We start from the raw sequence: 13945 nt of genomic DNA, 5'->3' as shown, positions 1-13945 counted from the left end.
GTCTGGTACGGGTGGCTGAGGCCCTGGAGCAAAATGCTGTGGCCAACGTGATCATTGGTCAGGCCCTGGCGGAAAATACCAGGGCCAACATCCGCATCGCCAATGCCCTGGATCAGCTCGTTCGCCAGCACATTATGGAGCCGACCTCCCTTCCTGCCGGAACATCAGGATCCTCCACCTCTGGCACAACATCAGCCAATCCTCCAAATGTGCCTAGCCCTGTGCCTAGTCCAGAGGCCACAACATCTGGCTCTGGACGGGCCAGCCCGATGACATCCCGGACCCGGTCTGGCGCCCACCCTCCCCCAGCCAAACGGGGGAAAAAACGATGACAGCACTGGCTACTTTTCCCACACTCCTTCTGTGCTTGCCCCATATTCCTTTCTGGCCAAAACTTCCCTCTCCTTTCTTGTGAATTGTTTTTAATTTTTAGATTTAAGTTTCCATACCTTTTATGTTTGCCCAAATTAAAAAATTATTGGGAATAACACTGCCAAAAATGTTTGGGGCAAAAATGTGCCTGTAAATGTTTTTAGTTTCCAATAAATTTTGAAAAAATGTTCGACATTGTATTCTGACATTATTTTAGAAATGGTTTACATTTAATCCTGGCCCACAAGGCAAAAACGAGCTCCCAAAAAATGTAAACGAAATAAAAAAAAAAAGGCCTCTTTAAGGAACACTTTAAAATTTACATAAGGATGCAAATTCTCCAGACAAAACCAAAATGGAAAAATACACACAAACATGATGACATTATTGTTACAATAGCACAAAAACCAAATATCAACCAAAAAAAACAGACCAACAAATGTATGCTAATTGATTGTGTAATCCTGACATTAGCAGCTATGATTTCCACCTGCGTACGGTTTTGTGCTAACCCAAAAAACTGATTTCAAAACACATTACAAGCTGGTTTTCAGTACAAAACTAATTGTTTTTATGACAAGCCGTGATTAATCGATGAAACATCGTGGAGGGCCGGGACGGAGGAGAAGGCCATCGCCAATGTGGTTGAGTAATCCAGACCCTAAGCTGTGCGAGCAGTTTGAATGGAAAGAGGATCATCCAGTGACGTATGAGTTGGTACGAACACATTTGACGGTCGCATCAGATAATGTATGTACGCCCAAAAAACGCCTCGCCACGCCTGCGTTTTTCCATCTCCACCCCCGTCAACGCCCAATTCTGTCAATCACATTTGACATGTCACTTCCTGTACGCTATTTGACGAACGAGACAAAAAAACTCGCAATATGCCATACGCACATGCGCAGTGTTACACCGACGCATGCGCGCTTTCTCAACATCGGAACGCAACGAGCGTACTGCTGTTAACGAGCGGCTCTGAATGAGGGCCTTTGTTCCTTAGTTCCCATTTCCCCCCACATGATATGTATGTGTGTGTATCTACTTGCACACTGTTCTACACCTAACATTATTACACCTTCTTAAGCCCCGTAAACACTGAACGATTTTTATGAATGATAACGATATCATTGAATGATATACAGTATCAGTCAAATCGTCCAGTGTGTATGAACTGAATGACAAACGATGCTCGCTCCCGCGGGTCGTTAATGGAATCCCCTGTAACAAGCAAAGTGTCTTTGAAGGATGCTCAGTAAAACTAGAGTATACTGAAAACCGATACAGGAAAGTATACACCCAAATAATACTTAGAATGAATAAAGCAATGAATCAAAAAAGTGTATGAGTAAATAGCGCTCTCAAAGTAACATGATAACATATAAAATCACCAGGGTGTGTATCACATCTAATAATGAAAAACAAATAGTCACCATAGAACATCTGGAAGATTAATCCTAGATTCCCATATGTCCTCTATGGGCCTGATTCAGAGCCGGATGCTATTTGCGCTCACTCGTTCAGAAAAAGGGGCTGGCTATTTAAATTGACCGTTCGCTCTTTGCGGTCTGTTGGCGCCTCTATGTCTGAACGAGCGTACAAAACATGCGGTCGTTATTTTGAAAAAAAACGCCCCCTGGCCGCTCGCATCATACGTCATCTCCGCTATTTATTAGATTAATTGAGTACATCGAAAGGCGTATCAACTGCTCGCTATTCTTGTGGTTGCATTTTCCTACCGCAATCATGCGACCAGTTCTGGCTAAAAGACACCCAACTGACGTGGTCGATGACGCTGCTTTGTTAATTATGCACTCCCATTAAACGCCCGTTTTGACCGCTTGGCACGCCTGCGTTCTGATCTCCACTCCCCGTTTTCTAGCACCTTCCCCTGTTACCACCCACAAACGCCTCACTCTGTCACTCAAATTAGCAGGCATTCGCTATTTTGCGAGCACACGATTTTCGACTGCACTGACTGGTTCGCGCATGCGTACTAAAACCCGTACGCATGCGCAGATGTGCGAACATCGCTCGGAGCGAACGAGCAGCCGCTTACGAGCGGCTCTGAATCAGGCCCTATATTCGCACAAAGAACACTCCAGATTTCCTCCAAAATACTCCTTCTGTTCCTAGTGATGTGTTTCTGTAATATAAGTGTGCCTTCCAGCCCTTATTTGCAACCAATTTGGGCATTTGGAAGACACATAAAAAATAGGAGAAAGATAGTGCAGATTCCTTTTACAATGGAACACATTTAATCACAGATTGCATTTACAGGATAAAAAACAAGTATTAACATGTTGCATATCTCCATTGGTCAAATACAGCGACGGGCTTCAAACGGATGGGATATTGTGGTCCTGGTTCCAGATATCCCCAGTTGTCTGTACATGCAGCTCAATCTAGGGATATCATTAACGATGCCACTCTGCCGAATGCAGCATGGCCCCGCTGGCGTTCGTCGTTGTCGGCATCAGGCCGGGTCCATCGCTGATGAGGTTGCTCCGTACACACATCGTCCAGTGTGTACAGGGTTTTACTCACACACACAGTATTATTATTATTATTATTATTATTATTAATATTATTTCTTCATCTTTAAATTATTTGGCGTTTCAATGCGATCTACACAAATGTTTTTGGAATATGGATCCAGGATATAGTCCAGTTGTTATTTTAAAGGAAGGAGTGTGTATATGTATGTTGATGTAGTTTAGATCCATAGCAATGTAAACATTTTAATCTTGTCAACTGTTCAAATGGGTGCCAGTAATCAGGGATGGCCTGGCCCACAGGGGTACGGGTGAAACCCCCAGTGGACCCCAGTGTCAGACGGCCCATCTCCTCTAGGGATCAGGTTCCAGATTGTGCACTTGAATTATACATTATACATATGTTACATTATACTGCACAGGACTGTGGTATATTTTCTACAATGAATTGCTATTATTAATCTGGTACATTATCATGCTGGCCACACTGCCTCTGGAGGCTGGCACACCCCTAAGTATAGGCCCCTATAACTATATTCCCCTGGTGGGCCTGCATTCCCCAGCCTGATACTGCCAGTAAAGCTGCTTTTCGTTTGCTAGCTCCTATATACAGTATATATCATGTTTGGTAACGCAATTGTTGCTTCAGTGCAAATCATCATGCTCTACCAGACTAGATCAGCAGCAAATGGTGTTCTGAGAGTCTCACCACAAATGTAGGGAAAAGTATCTTAGTTCCCAAATCTTTTTCTGTAACTTATGATGTCATCTTCTGCACAGAAGTCAGAGTTCACCATATGCTCTGCACAATTTATGGTAACAGTAGCATTCTGTCAGCTCCATTTACACATTCTGCAGATCATCTCATGATACGTGCTCTGTACTATCCAAACTCTACTGTCATTTTTCCTGAACACTAAATAATCTGTCTGTCTCACTGACTCAATTATTTTAAGAGGATGGTGGACCACACTAACATTCTTAGGGTATATGTACTAAGCCTTGGATGGAGATAAAGTACAAACCAATCAGCTCCTAACTGTTATGTTTCAAACACAGCCTGTAAAGTGACAGTTAGAAGCTGATTGGTTGGTACTCTATCTCCGTCCACTTTATCTCTCTCCAAAACTTAGTACATAGGCCTATTAGTTATCTCTGCCCACTTTTTATGGTCCTGGTCTACAGTAGCTGTAAGGCATATTTAATTCATAAAAAGACACTCTGTGGCTACCCTTGGCTTAAATATATATATATTTTTTGAAAAGCCTCAGGCCTACCTTAATTTTTGTTTTTAAAAAAAAGCCCCAGGCCTTGCTTTATTAGTGAAGAAGAAAAAAAAGCCCAGGACCTTGCTTTATTAGTAAAGAAGAAAAAACAGCCCAGGACCTTGCTTAATTAGCTACAAAAAGCCCCAGGCAACAACAGAAGTTTCACATTTGTAAAAAAAAAATTAAATGTAATTCTGTAAGCAGTTTTATAGCAATTAACCAGTTTCTGTATGAATATAAGATTTCTATCAAGCTTTTATATATATTTTATTTGTAGGGGGCACCTTTTTTTATTTTTCCCTGGACACCAAAAACCCTAGTTACACCTCTGCCTGCACCTATTATAAATATGCCTATGGTAACACACAATATACAGTACATGCCAGTTTTCTGTAACAGTCAATATGCATTCAGGAGGCACTGTTTGGTTGCTGTAAAGTATATAGCGATAAGACCTCCCCACTGTGAGAGTTCACACTAACAGGTGTTCCATGAAGCCCCTGATCCAGCTCAGAAATAAAACAAAGTTAGGCGGTCAGTTCTACAGTGGTTAAGCTCTATTTGAAATCATGAAGGCCTGCTAAGAATGACAAGTACTGTAGCCCAATAAAAGCGGAAGTCACAGCGGTTGTCAGGAGTTGATATATATTAACTACAATATTCATATATTAACTTCTGCAGACTGTAAGCTGCCACAGCAGGGCCCTCCATCTACTTGCTTCACACTCTGCACTATCTTGGTCTCCAGTGTGTCACACTCATAGTCAGCAGTTCTGATCCTGTTTGTCTGCCCTCCCAGGGCACTGGGTCAATGACTATTATTGTTATAGTTATCTGTCACTCAGTCATGTTAGAAATCTCACCAGTTTTCTTCTTTTAATTCTCTCCTGCACTGTCTGATTGAATGTATTGCTTTATTTGTAATTAATTTCCATGTTATACACTTTGTGGACCACAAAAATAAATAAATAAATAATAAAAGTAACATATTGATGTCAATAATATAAATAAAATTAAAGGTGACCTTTTGTACTTCTCCATATAAAAATACAGTATATTCTATATTTATCTATATTTACGTATAATACTTTGATGATAAACTCCTGCATATAATACATGAATAACTAGTGAGATTTGATGTCATAACCAGTGGTGCAGAGAGTGGGAGGAGCAGGAATGGATTACCCAGACATCTGTGGGAACCTTGGAGTGCAGGGGTTGTAACCACATTGCCCTGAGATGCCACAACCATGCACACTAATGCGTGCTCCCACTCTGTGGCAACATGCACGATAGGTATGCATGTACATGAGGGCTTAACCGTGCCCCCCTGCAGTGGCCACTCCCTTCCTGGACCTGGGATAGTCTAAAGTCAAGACAGCCATGCTTATCATCATTGAGTTCTTATGTCATCACATCGTATTCTTTAGGAAAAGGAGTCTTTTATAAGCAATAATATACATACATACTGTACATTCATACATACATATAATAAAGAGACAAGTTTTGTTACTTCAAAAAAGCACATTTTAAAATAGATTTATCAATTTCGTGCAAAACGAGATCTGTCCAAATAAAATCAATCTACATATGCTAAAATGCTTACATTGGTTTCTGTGCATGTGCTGTATGTACCAATCACTATTTGCGTCCTTGAGGTGAGATATATCCGACAATTAGCTCTAACTAATGTTATAAGTAGAGGTTAGAAAATGAAAGCAAATGTCTGTATATCTGAAGTGTATGCTTTGTCTTTTATTTTGTCCTGACAGTAAGTTATATTTACCATATGAATTTAATGACCTTATTTTTTTCTACACCTGGTATTGGTATTTAGACCATTTGAACAGGTGTGTGCAGAAGGGGTGAACATGTATTATTACTGAAAGGCAGCTCAGAAAGAGGTGGCTATAATTAGACTGAATTAAGGTTTGTGTGACAACGCTCCATAGATTGGTAGGAGGGATCTGCTTTCAGCGAAGGGGTAAAATAAGGGAGGGAGAGCAAGAAGGAGAGAGGACAGTGAGATTGACATGACATGTGCTGGGGACACCAGTGGACTGTTCCCAAGAGTCTCACTGACTCATCGTAACAAGTGGTGAAGCTCCCAGAAGCGTTCAGAGCAGCCTGGATCTATGCTCCTGCTGTTACCTTGTGTAGACTTCATGGAGAAAGGAGCTATGATGGAGATCAGATAGTCAGAGCTGCAGCACAGGACGCAAGCATGGGTAGCGACGACCTTATTCTCATCACCTTGTCCGGAGAGGGTCCCTGGGGCTTCAGACTGCACGGGGGATCGGAGAAGAGCTTACCTCTCCTTGTGTCAAAGGTACGCCGCTGTCATCATAAGGCCTGACTGCAGAACGCCAACAGCTTACAATGGCAGACACCTGTTCATGTTACATTCAAATTTACAATGATGCTTTACACTATTTCATGCAATTTAATCATTATTCTGTATTACCCATATATAAACCATTTAGTCTTTCACCATAGGCTCATCTGTTTTCCTTTTCTTTACAATGCTGCACAGTAAGCATGGTGCGTTCAAACAATATAAAACAATCACATTGGGTAAAAGTATACATTACATTTCCAGTATTTACAAAAAGCGTCACGTTTCCCACCAGTATGGATGTAAAAGCTGCACAGTTACAGATATGTATGTAGCACAGCTGGACCACCTAGAGGGGACATAGTAGTGCGACTTTCTGATAAAAAGTTTTATACATGATACTGTATTTGAATTATCTTTCTTCCCATTTATTTTAAGTTTAATTTAATGTTACCCTCTACACATAGGGCCTGATTCAGCCAGGAACGCAGTTGCTAATACACACGCAATCGGCCAATTGTTGCGTACTGTGCATGCGTATGCATTGCAGTGCGCGTCCGTGAACTAGCCATTGCGATCAGGAATGAGATCGCAGCGGCTACGCACAGTGATTGACAAAGTCGAAACGCAGATGTACCAGTGCGTTTGAACGCCGTTACATGAACATGCATAAATTACCCACTGCGATGCCGAGCACTCATAGCGTGCGTGGAAGTTAGCAATTTCTGAGTAAGGTCAGAGCTTGTGCAAGTGTGCGTGAGGCTGCGTTGGTACTCACTGGTACCGATGCAAACCCACTGCTTTTAGAACAGTGGAAAGAGCCTGAGAGGGGAATGACAGCAGGTGCTAACAATCACAGTGATTGTAGGAAGAATGAAGCACAGGAGCACTGATGCTGCAGAAAAAGCAGGTATACAAGTATGAACTACGGTATTGCAGACTTTTGGATTTTTTTGTAAATTAACTATTTCCTTACCGCACTTTGTGTATTTTTGTGCTGTTGTTAGCATTACATTTAACTAACATTTACACATTGTATTTTTGAATGTATAATTATTTTGTTTTTAAGAATATTAAATGTTTCTGTACACTAGTTGAAATGCTTGGACTACGGGCCTAGGTTTGGGTTATACTATATTCTGTAATTATGTAGTACACCAAACGTGTACATCAAAACCTGTCTATAAACACCAGAGAATGTCTCACTATGAAATCTCATGCACATATATAATAGTACAAATGTGTCACCTGCAAAATAATATATATTTATTGCGCAAAACTTTGCCATCTTCTGATGGTGTTGGTTCCCAGGAGCCACACTCCTTAATATAGGAAGAGGTTCAGGTTGTGAAGATGGATCCGAACGGATTCCTTCACCCATGCTGACCTTCTCCATGTGCATGCATTAACTCAGGTCACGTATGTGCACTAACATTAGACCCAGCATAGTACTGTAAAATTAAGCTGCTACTAATTAACAGCATAACGATCATTGTTAGTGATTGCGGGAACTGCTGCTTTTCAGAGTGTATTATGGTATCTGACTCCTCAACGTCAAATCAACACCGTTGTGTCCATCCACATGTAATCAATACTGTTGTACTATCACCTAAGCACCAGGGTAGCCACCGCCGGTACAATTTTAGTTATCTAGGGCGGTCCGCAGCCACACCTGCATGGCTGGCTGTGGGAGGCAGACAGGAGGGAGACAGGGAGGATGCTCCCCGGCCATTTTGTACTATAACACAATTGGAGTAGCTGGACAGCTCCGCCTCCCTGAGCTCCACTCAGGCTCAGCAGGTGCTCTTGTGCGATCGTCAGGCTGCTGCGCACCACTGCAGGGAAGCAAGATGCTGTCAATACACAAGAATCAGAATCCGCTCAAAACAGAACAAGAGACAGGACAAATGCAGAGAAGGTACGTTTGTTGGCTGCTGAAGGGGGGGGGGTTGAGCACATTCAAGGGGGGAGTGCTGTGAGTGGTGGACTATAAATGGGTGAGGGGTGCTGCTGTGACCCCACACTCTCTCACCCTGTCACCCACCGCACCTGTCCCCGCAGACTCTCTTACCCTGTCACCCACCACACCTGTCCCAGCAGAGTCTCTCACCCACTAGATCTGTCCCGGCAAAAACTGAGGCTGCAGCCGCTGCTGATACTGGTTTTGGAGGCCAATGTGTGTTTTTTACTGTGGGGGCCAATGTGTGTGTTTTATTCCTGTTGGGGATAATGTGTGTGTGCAATGGAGATATGCAGGGAGGACTTGATGAGACAACCATGGAGGGCCAATCAGAGGGCAATCAGAAATTTATGTAAGGTCAATGAGACACAATGAAAGGGGTAATAATATAAACCACTCCTGCAGTTACTTCCATTTTGCTGTTGACGTGTGAAGGTAGAAAAGCCTGGGCCACTTGATTGCATTTGCTAAAAATTGCCAGTCAGCCTCTGCTAATCACCATTGTTATACTCATCCACACCTAATCACAACCATTGTTCCCACCCACACCTAATCACTACAGTTTTACAAACCCACACCTAATCACCATCATTGTTCCCACCCACACCTAATCACCATTGTTGTACATACCAACACCTAATCACCACCATTGTTCCCACCCACACCTAATCACCATTGTTGTACATACCAACACCTAATCACCACCATTGTTCCCACCCACACCTAATCACCATTGTTGTACATACCAACACCTAATCACAACCATTGTTCCCACCCACACCTAATCACCACAGTTTTACAAACCCACACCTAATCACCATCATTGTTCCCACCCACACCTAATCACCATCATTGTTCCCACCCACACCTAATCACCATTGTTGTACATACCAACACCTAATCACCACCATTGTTCCCATCCACACCTAATCACTACAGTTTTACAAACCCACACCTAATCACCATCATTATAATCACCCACACCTAATCACCACCATTGTTCCCATCCATACCTACAGTCATGGGCATCGGAACAGGGGGGCAAGGGGGCGACTTGCCCCCCAAATATTTTAAATAAGCGGCAGATGTGGACTGTCAGGGCTGTGCAGCTTTTTAGTAATAGGCTACACAACCCCTGCACCGCATGGGGGAGGAGGTGTAATGTGCAGTCTTTAAGATAAAACACCACACATTACACCTCCTCTGTGTGGTGCAGGCGCCATGCAGCCTATTGCTATAAAGCACAGGCCCTGACCGTCCGCAGACGCCGCTTAGGTAAGATGGAAGGGAGGGAAGGGGAGAGGAGGGGTGGATGGGCGGGTGCAGCGCCGGAACGATTTAATGTTGCCCCCCAACATAAAATCGTTCTGACGCCCAAGCCTACAGTAATCACCCACTCACACCTAATCACCACTGTTGTACCCACATATACCTAATCATCACTGTTGTACCCACCCACATCTAATCACCACTGTTGTACCCACCCACATCTAATCACCACTGTTGTACCCACATACACATAATCACTACCACTGTACCCACAAACCCTAGTCACCACCACTGTATCTATCCACACATAATCACCACAGTTGTACCCACATACACCTAATCACCACTGTTGTACCCACTCACACCTAATCACCAAGCACCTTGATATAGTGTATATAAAAAAAATAGTTCTGACATGTGAGTTATCAATGAACATTTTCCTTTTTAAGTGCAAGTATCCCTGCAGCATAATGTATTATGTGGTTTATAGAGATTATGGGTATATTAGGGCATATTGTAAATTATATTCTTTTGATGTTAGGTTATAATTCTGCCCCACAGAGATCAATAGCATGTTAATCTCACTCAGGTAGCATAAAGGGGTATTTTGTGTAGTTTCATTAGTATGTATATTCATGATGTTATCCTGTGAAAAGGAAAAGCAATTACTTGTAAAAGGATGGGGAGACAAAAGTTCTTTCATCTAATGTATGTCTGCATATAGATGACTAGAAGTTGCTTACCTGGCACCCAACACAGCAGGGGATATTTAAACAGATGTCTAACCAAAATGTGTGGCTGCTCATAGGCAGAGATTAAAGGCCTCACCATATTTTATCTGTTTTTGACCAAAAATTTATATTTCCTCCACATTTATAGAAATATACCTGAAATCGCTACACTGGTCTGGCGTGATTTGAGATTCACTAGGGTGTATGGTTTGGGAGAAATTAGGTATCTAACCAATCATACACAGTTGTGTTTACATTTTCTGTATAGCTTAAATGATTAATATGAAAATATCATATTTCATGTAGCTATTACACAGGGGAAATTATGTACAGTGATATGTACTTAGTACTGGTATGGACCCTGGGTTAATTAGCAAGCCAGCCAGTCATCAGGGGCTTGGTCATTACATCATTATGGGAGGGAACAGTTTATAAAAGGTATGTGTTTTAGTTTATGTCAGGTTTAGGGGATCAATTTTGAGTTGGAACCTGCCCCCCTGGCCAGAGAAAAGCTGAGTGTTATTGTGTAAGTTTTTCATTTTTATTTTGAAATTGCAATATATGTTTATCTGTGTAATCTCTAACACTCTTTATTTATATAATTTCTGTAACTAAGCAATGTACTCCTTGTGTAAATAAAGTGTTCCTTTATTAGTCTATTTTCATATATGTTCCACAACCTAGTGTTTGAAGAAGCTCTTAGATCATTAAGGTTACGCTATAACTATTGTTCAGTGCTAGAAGCATGGGGAGACCAACTAACTCAGGGATACCCATTGGGGTCCCTGACACGCCTAATGCAGCATAATGCATTTTGGGCCTGATTCATAGTTTTATGTAAACCCGATGGTTTGCATACAACTACGATGGTGGGAGAACATGTGCAGAACATGTCCTTCGTCATTGCATGCAGTGTCCCTAAGCTGCAACCTGACTGACAGGCTGCGGCTGTTTGGGGGCAGGAGGGCGTGGCATCGAAGTCCGTATTGTAGGCATGCCAAGGCCATGGTGTGCGTCTTCTAATGCAGATTTCCTGGCCCCAGCATAGACGTTGCTTTTCATCTGGCTAATTTGATTGACCAATAGGAGGACTTTTATCACATTTGGATATGCCTTTCATGTTATAATAGAGGAGACCTTAATCCAGAGATTCCCAACCACGGTCCTCAAGGCACACTAGCAGTCCTGGTTTTAGTGAGATCCATGGTTGAGCACAGATGGTTAAATCAAAATAACTGAGGAACTAATTAAGTCATCTGTGCTCAAGTATGGCTATCCTTAAATCCTGGACTGTTAGTGTGCCTTGAGGACCATGGTTGGGAAGCCCTGCCTTAATCAGTCTAAGCTTAGAAGTCTTTATACCCTGTGAGCCAATACTAGTATCTACTCCTAAAATCCACTCTATGAGATTGCCATTTCTAGATTATTTATTATATAACTGTGATAATTATGTTATTCAGGGGCCTATTCATCAACACTAAAATAACGATTTTAAGGACATTTTCCTTAATTACCGTTATTTTAGTATTCATTAACACACTTAACATAGCACTGATATCTCCTGGTTAAGTCCACCTGCGTTAATTTCCACACTCCCCATACATTAGTACGGCGATGTAGAAATTAGGCTGTTCATCAAATTCCGAAAATTATGTATTTTTGGAATTTGATGGTGTTACTACGCGCTACTCTCAGGTGGTGTATAGCAGGTTACACTTACCTGCTTTTAGCTGGGCAGGTCCTCCTTCGGCTCCCTCCGACACTCCGTCATCCCTCCTCTGGCTCCGGCTGCTTCTCCGACTGTTGTTCTCCCAGCAGAACACAATAAAGTTTAAAAAAAATATAATAAATATATATATATTTTAACGTTACTGTTTTCTCTTCAGACAGGAAGTCGGGGTCTGCAGCTGCAGCGGCCAGGTAGGTGAGCAGGGGGGGCGACACAGAATTACTGCAGCTGCAGGCAGTGCTGCACATGCACGATTTTGTGAATGTAACGGTGCATGCGCAGCACTGATTACAGCTGCGGTAAGTTAGAGTAGAGAGGGAAACTATCTATTTCCCGAAAAGCTGTCATCGCAAAAATTACAGCTTTTCGGAATAAATACTGATGGAGAGGAGGAATGATGAATGTAGAACCCCCATGCAATTTCTAAACCTATTTAACTCCATCGATTTTTTAGTTATGATGAATAGGCCCCCATGTAACATCATAGTAGGGTCAAAAAGGTAATTTATTGCATGAAGTTATTTACGAGAGGTAAAGAGATTACTACTTTCTGTCAAGAGAAAATTAACTACAACACATTCCAACTCCATGTTGTATTAAAATACAGTGAATAGCTTTTCTTGAATGACAGAGTACTAAGGGCCTGATTCAGCATGGATCACTTTTGCGATCACAGCTGCGATTACGCACGGGGGTCTGCTGTGAAAATATGCTAATGAATGCAATTGCAAAGCCATCGCACAGCCAGCATAGAGACGCCCACTGCCGATATCTCACATCCGTAATACTGTGCAGTTCTGTGTATACATCGGGAACATCGAGTAACATCGGCCCCTTATGCACAATTACAGCAGGTCTGACCTGCCGCAGAAACTGCAAGCCTTAAGTACTCAAGCTGCGTATGCCATCTCAGTGGTTAATTTATGCACGCCCAGGAAACGGCGTTTATGCAGACAGGTACGCTTAAGTTTCTCTGACTACTCCCCCGTCACAACCCCAAACGCTCACAGCCTGTCACTCACTCTGCTTGAGTGATCGCAGAGCGATTGCAATGCTAACTCGTGTAAGCATACTGCGCTACATACACAGTACGCACCATCAACCGATCTACGTACACTGTTGCAGTTGCGATCCATGCTGAATCAGACCCTAAGTCAGGGGTGTATTTATAATGAGGTCAGGGTGTGTGGTGCACACGGGCCACTAGGTCCTGGGGGGCCCACACCCTGCACCCATATTTGTTTATATATTACCGTTCCACCGTATTCAGAGTGCTGCTCACACCTAATCACCACTGTTGTACTCACAGAATTATATTCTTTTGATGTTAGGTTATAATTCTGCCCCACACAGATCAATAGCAAGTTACTCTCACTCAGGTAGCCTTAAGGGGTATTTTGTGTAGTTTCATTAGTATATTCATAATGATATCCTGTGAATAGGAAAAGCAATTACTTGGACAGGATGGGGAGACAAAAGTTCTTTCATCTATGTCTGCATATACTGTAGATGACTAGAAGTTGCTTACCTGGCACCCAACACACCACCTGGGCCAAAAGTTTCTTATTGAGAAATTCAGAAAATTAAATAAATTGTGCTTATAAGTCACCCTTAGTCTCAGTTATGTGGTGGTTGACAGGACTGCGCTTCTTATTGTCCACAAATTATTTGATAGGCAAAACCAGTGCTAATGACAGCCAATCACACTGACTAAGAATCATTTTATTTGGTGATGGACCACCAACCTGAGGCACCTCTGCAGGTGCCCTGAGGCACCCCAGGGTGC

At 42.4% G+C, this 13945-nt stretch overlaps 1 protein-coding gene across 2 annotated transcripts in view; it reads left to right on the top strand.

The window, feature by feature from the left end:
* Positions 1–13945, top strand: part of SYNPO2L (synaptopodin 2 like) — a 135649-nt gene that overhangs the window by 21477 nt on the left and 100227 nt on the right. Inside the window, exon 1 of one of the 2 annotated variants that reach the window (XM_088475470.1) lies at positions 6161–6464. The exons of the other annotated variant lie outside the window; for it this stretch is intronic. Coding sequence (XP_088331596.1) covers positions 6360–6464 — 105 coding nt within the window. The 5' untranslated portion in view covers positions 6161–6359. Of the gene's footprint in view, positions 1–6160; positions 6465–13945 lie in introns of those variants that run through there. 2 annotated transcript variants of the gene reach the window in all.

This window comes from Taudactylus pleione, unplaced genomic scaffold, assembly GCF_031769625.1.
Source record: "Taudactylus pleione unplaced genomic scaffold, aTauple2 ptg000016l, whole genome shotgun sequence".
Classification (NCBI taxonomy): Eukaryota; Metazoa; Chordata; class Amphibia; order Anura; family Myobatrachidae; genus Taudactylus; species Taudactylus pleione.
The sequence above is the reverse complement of the archived record's forward strand: the minus strand, read 5'-3'. Positions and strand labels throughout refer to the sequence as shown.